Source organism: Lactuca sativa, chromosome 8, assembly GCF_002870075.4.
Source record: "Lactuca sativa cultivar Salinas chromosome 8, Lsat_Salinas_v11, whole genome shotgun sequence".
Taxonomy (NCBI): Eukaryota; Viridiplantae; Streptophyta; class Magnoliopsida; order Asterales; family Asteraceae; genus Lactuca; species Lactuca sativa.
In genome coordinates, this window is record NC_056630.2 from 145,684,954 (window position 1) to 145,691,204 (window position 6,251).

Genomic DNA, 6,251 nt, shown 5'->3' on the forward strand with positions numbered 1-6,251 from the left:
GGAGACAAAATAGAGAATAAGTAGAGTAGATAAGAGATAGAGTATGTGCAGAGTATGAGAAGAGCCTAAGAAAGGCTAAAAAGGTGTAAGAGAAGAGTATGAGAAATAGAGTAAATGCCAAATAAAGAGTTAAATGAGATAAGAACGAGGCTAAAAGAAAGATTAGTGAATAAAGATACAAGAGATAGATGAAAGAATGAAGAATAACAGTGTATGCTATCAGAGAAAGAGATAGATCATAGAGTATTGGAAAAAAAGATAAGAAAGATATAAGAATAACTCACCAGACACATTGTATCTGATACTGCAAAGATTTTATGTTTTGCAGGTTCAGGTAACAACAGTCTTGGTACCAAAGGAGAAGATAGAAGCACAAGGACAAGACTTACATAGTAGGTTGTTAATATTGTATTTTCATTGTTACAACTTATATGTAAGATTTTATTGTAAACTCATGATTTTATCTTGAGGTGTAAAGTGTTTTTATTAAAGTAGAATTTTGCATTATGTAGATAAAACTATGATATATCCCTTAGATTAAATGATAGAAAATTTAGGTCGTTACAATCATCTTCATATGTGTAGGGTTCACATCAATATTTCGATCGACTGGAGAAGGAAGAGTGAAGACTAAAGAGTGACAAAGATATGGGGAGAATATGTAGATGGTGTATTAGGTGAGCCAAACACTATTTTCCAATGTTAAATATAATTAGGGGGTGTTTGGTACAGGGAAATAAAACCAAGGAAAAGGAATTGATTCTCTTTCTCTTGTTTGGTTAATGCAAAAAGTAAGAAATTGAGAAATAAACCAATTCCTTTTCCATCAAAACAATTCCTTATTTTTAAGAGATAAAAGGAAAGAAAAGAAAAAGGGGCGTGGGTCGAGAATCAGAAAAAAAAGCGGAGAAATCATTTTACCCCCCATTCGATTCCCGTTAGATGCAGATCCTGATTTTTCAAACGAAGTCATTGGATTTTCCTGCAGTCGGCCCACGTAAGTGATAAAAAAATATTCCCAGTAGCCCCACATCGGCAGTATACGATTTGTGTTGATCGATTCACGCTTCATCAGTTCTTTGCACCAGTTTATTCCAATCGAAGGTATGATAGCACTAGTTAGTTTTAATTTAGCTATTATTCTGTGTAGGTCGAATTATGTCTCTATTTTTCAACGATTCATAGTTTTTCAATATGTTAATCTTTTGAATTGAAAAACAAACGAAGTCATTCTGTTTTGCAATTATGCGTTTGAATTGAAATTCATGAATTATTTTTTTGAATATATTAATCTTGCAAGTGGAATGGTAATCAGGGGACGCATTATAAGAAAAGACGGTGACAATTTTATTGTGCAAATTGTATGCTCCATATGTTTCACGCAAATAATTTAGAAATTTTGACAAATTTTAAACCATCATAAAATATGCATACGATCTCGGAAGGGGGCGTTTTTTTCCGAGATGGTTTCCCTCTGTCTTGTCTACATGTTAGGATAAAAACATAGCTGAATTGGTTAAGTTTTGGCTGAGTTATATAGCCCTAAAAAGGGTTGTTTTGATTTTTTTTAACTATTCAACACTTTTTATAAATTTTGTCTAACTTTGAACCATCGTAAAAGCTTCATGCAAGCTCGGAATGATGCAATTTTTTTTCAAACTGTACTCCTCTGTCTTGTCTACATTTTAAAATAAAAAAAGAAGCTTGATTGGTTAAGTTTTGGTTGAGTTATACAGCCACAAACAGAGGCTGTTATGATTGTTGTGTGATATTTCAGCACTTTTTATAAATTTTGTCAAACTTTGAACCATCATAAAAGTTTCATACAAACTTGGAATGATGCGATTTTTTTTTCCAAACTGTTCTCCTCTGTATTGTCTACGTTTTAAAATCAAAAAACAGCTTATTTGGTTAAGTTTTGGTTGATTTATACAGCCACAAACAAGGGCTATTATGATTGTTGTATGATATTTCAGCACTTTTTATAAATTTTGTCTAACTTTGAACCATCATAAAAACTTCATACAAGCTCGGAATGATGCGATTTTTTTTAAACTATACTCCTCTTTCTTGTCTACGTTTTAGAATCAAAAAACAAATTAATTGGTTAAGTTTTGGTTAAGTTATACAGCCACAAACAGCGGTTGTTATGATTGTTATATGATATTTCAGCATTTTTTATAAATTTTGTCCAACTTTGAACCATCATAAAAGCTTCATACAAGCTCAGAATGTTGCGATTTTTTTTCAAACTATACTCCTCTGTCTTGTCTACATGTTAGAATCAAAGAACAACTTAATTGGTTAAGTTTTTGTTAAGTTATATAGCCCCAAACTTAACCAATTAAGTTGAATTACTATTTCAAGCCCCAAACTTAATTGGTTAAGTTGAATTACTATTTCAACCATCTATTATGTAAATTTTGTTTGTAGACATGGCAGGGCGAAACAAACACACATGGACTAATGAAGAGGTTGCAAAGTTAATTGAAGCATTGTTGGAGTTACATGTATCCGGAAAGTATGGTGGTGCCGACAACGGATTCAAACCCGATGATTTGAAGGCAGTGCAACAATTACTAGATGTAAGTCTTCCTAACTCGGGTTTGAAAGAAGAGCCTCATATTAAATCGAGGATGAAGACATGGAAAAACCATTTCAACATCGTGCACGACATGGTATATGGAACAAACACAAGTGGATTCGGCTGGGATACGGATAAATGTTGTGTTACTGTCGATGCTGAAGTTTGGGATGAGTACATAAAGGTACCATGTTTGTAGTATTTTTAGCATTATTAAAACATATTGTAAATAAATAGTAACCAATTAATTTTGTGCCATTCTTTTAGAGTCATAAAGGTGTTGCATGTTTTCGCGATAAACCATTTCCCCAATTTGATAACCTATGTAAAATCTTCGGGAAGGATAGAGCTACTGGTCATGGAGCTACTGATCTTGGTGAAGATGTGACTGAAGATACATAAAGAAACTCACATGTTGATGTGGAAGGGTTGGAAGAGATTGTTGAAGGACGCAAGAAACTGCTCGTGTCAATAGTAAACACAAAAGACCTCCAACAGATGACACAGAAGGCTCTTATAAGGAAGCAGCGAAAGAAATGAAATAGACTTTCAAGGAGGTTGGTGAAAAACTTAATGAAACAATATACAATATAGGAAGACAAGAAAATAAGGAAGCGTGTGATATGATAGATAAAGTTATCGAAGATATACAACGCATGCCAAATATCAATGTCAAACAACGAATTAAGGTGATTGACATGTTTAGCAAAGATCAATTTCGTACCCGAGCGTTTTTTCAAATGACAGAAGAAGAAAAGATGTGTTACATGGAAATGATTGGGAATAGTTCAATATCATGATTTTTTTTTTTTTTACGAATATTGAAGTTGACTCATTGCACATTTTGTATTAGACATAGTTATGTTTTTTTAGTTGTTAGGAATATTGAATTATACTTTTTCCATATATCCTACATTGGACATAGTTTTTGAATAGTATGATTTGCATATTTCTTTAAAAATCTATTTGTAAGTTATTCTTTTATATTAGAAATATGTTTTCCAATACAAGATGTATAAAAAATAATATTAATTGATTAGAAAATAAATTATTTACTAATATTTAATATTCTAAGAATATTAATAACATAAAAGATGCATATTTTGACTAATTAAGATGTACATCATAATGCATTTTTATAAAAAAAATGTTGTTTGAAAATGAATAAACAAGATAAAAAAAATCTCATTTCCATTTCATTGATTAATACAACCAAACAAGAGAAATGATTCTCAAAAACATTTCTGTAGTGGATTCTCAGTTCTACCAAACAGGGGAGTCAATTCTTTTTCTTCAGCTTAATTCTCTTTCTTTGCATTTCCATTCTCTGCAGTAATTCCATTTATCTCTACCAAATGCACCCTTAAAATGATTGCTCGTTGGTGCAAAATTTCAATTCTCATATTTTCGTTTGGTTAAAAATTGGAATTTTGCCGACAATTTCCTGTATTTTCTTTTTCAAAAAAATAATGGATTTGATTTGGTAGTTCTCACAGCAGTTGGTCCATTTGGATATTTCGTAATGTTTTCACGTATGCAAAATGTTCAGGTGTTGTTCGGTTTGAAAAATATTTCTGAAGGAAATGCAATTGGAATTGGAAAATGAATCAGGAATTCGAATCCAATTCCATATAGTGTTTGGTTGGCAGGAAATGAAATTTGAATTAGTTCCAGATTTTGTTTGACTAGTACGAAATGGAATCGGAATCCATGTAAAATGACAGAATTACCCTTTTTGTCTGTTTGCTTAATTTTACTTTATTTTCTAACGAAAATAAAGTGGCAATGGTGGCAGCGATGGTGGTGGCGGCGGTGGCGATAGTGGTGGCGGCGGTGGTAGTGGTGGTGGCGGCGGTGGTAGTGACGACGGTGGTGGTGGGTGATGATAGTGGTGGTGCAGTGATAGTGGTGATATTGGCGGTAGTAATTGTGGTGGCGGCGATGGGTGGTAGTGGCGGGTGATGGTGGTGGTAGTACCGGTAGCGGTGGTGGTGGTGGCGGTTGGTGTCGGTAGCAGTAGTGGTGGGTGTTGGTTTTCTAATAAATAACAAATGTATTTTTATAATTTGTCACTTTCCTTGATGAGAATGTATATTTTTCATCCAACTTTGAAAAGAATCCGTTTTCCTTTATACGGTGAAAAGTTTATTTCATTTAGTAATCTCTTTCTCCCTCCAACCAAACGCTTGAATTCAAGAGAACTAAAATCATTTCCCTTCGAATTTCATTCTTTTCCTGTCAACCAAATGCGCTCTATGTCTGGGAAAGAGTTTATTTGATAGCAATCATAGTATATCTCACAATTATGTACTCGGATCACTAGTAGATTGCATATAAGTTAGATTGAATTGGTTGGATGAAAGATTATTATATGGATTTTGATATTTTGAAATTTTATAGCATTTTGTTAGGTTTTTAAATAAATTTTACCATTTAAAAAAAATACCTTTAAAAGGTTAAAAGTACTATGATTCAAAGTTAATTTTAGAATACATTGCCGTATAATAAGATTTAATTGTTCTAATATTACAAAAATCATCCTTTGAAAGCAACATCCGATTCTTTTCTTAAGATGAAATCACTATCAAATTCGAACTTTAAAAAATTCATATATGCATAGTATAAGATTACATTCTCCTAAGACAATGAAATGAGAATCAAATAAACTTTCTCAACTTTCAAGGGCATGTAATTTTGAGATGATGACATAATGATACCAATGAGATTAATTTTGTTATTCATTTAATAAAATTACATAATAATAATAATAATAATAATAATAATAATAATAATATAAATCATCGGTTCAGTTAAGATTAGGAACCTATTGACGACGTTGTATATGTATTTTGACACATTCCGCACCAATAGTCCTTAAAGGGAAAACTCGAATAAAGTTCCTATGTATTGTCCGTATAATCGATTTAGTCTCTATAGTTTTTTTTTTTGCAATTTAGTCCTAATTACTGGTAAACGTAATCAAAACGGGGTATTTATTGGGTTAGTCGGTATCTAACTGATGTGGCGGCTTACGTGGAAGTCATCATGTTAAATAACATCCTAAGTGCCATTTAAGAGGGATAAATCTATGAATCAGGCTCTTCTTCTTCATTCGATAGTCAAAGGAGCGGACGATTAAGGCAAATTGGAAACAAGAAATTGATGTCGAGTTCGTCAAGCAACAACATCAGAATGTGCTATTGTGGAGATAAGGCTGGAATGCGGACATCATGGACTTGAAAGAATCAAGGTCGGAGGTTTTTTGATTACCCAAATTACATGGTATAGAATCTTCAAATCTCACTCAGATTCTTCTATTCCACTAAAACTCTTCTATGTTAAAAACATGCATCTTTCTATGTTATGTAGGATGAAAAGAAGGGATGTGGGTATTTTTGTTGGATTGACCCACCACTATTGAATAAGTGGTATAAAGAAAGAATGTATGAATTAGGAGATGATGCTAATGGGGGTGTAGCTATTCCCTTCAATAACCATGTTAATGAAGTTGAAAAAGTTGTTGATGGACATATTTCCCTTGTGAATGTTGATGTCCCTATTGTGTAACGCCCGTAGATCTGGGCTAGTCAATTTAGAGGCAATAAGTGTTGAAAATGACTTTTTAACAAAAGATTATTTAGAATAAATAATCTTAACCAATTTGTAG

General features: G+C 32.6%; 1 protein-coding gene across 1 annotated transcript; it reads left to right on the forward strand.

Moving 5' to 3' along the window:
• The first annotated feature begins 750 nt into the window (after positions 1-750).
• Positions 751-3,545, forward strand: LOC111899229 (uncharacterized protein At2g29880). The gene is made up of 3 exons (XM_023895097.3): positions 751-1,104; positions 2,434-2,768; positions 2,852-3,545. The coding sequence occupies exons 2-3, from the start codon at positions 2,436-2,438 to the stop codon at positions 2,984-2,986; spliced, it is 468 nt and encodes a 155-aa protein (XP_023750865.1). The 5' UTR covers positions 751-1,104; positions 2,434-2,435; the 3' UTR covers positions 2,987-3,545.
• The last annotated feature ends 2,706 nt before the right edge of the window (positions 3,546-6,251 follow it).

What these genes read in the sequence shown, in the direction of transcription:
- LOC111899229 (XM_023895097.3), top strand. Translation starts at nt 2,436, where the DNA reads ATGGCAGGGCGAAACAAACACACATGGACTAATGAAGAGGTTGCAAAG. An exon ending in TTTGGGATGAGTACATAAAG is followed by an intron (nt 2,769 to 2,851) that starts GTACCATGTTTG and finishes CCATTCTTTTAG; the next exon opens with AGTCATAAAGGTGTTGCATG.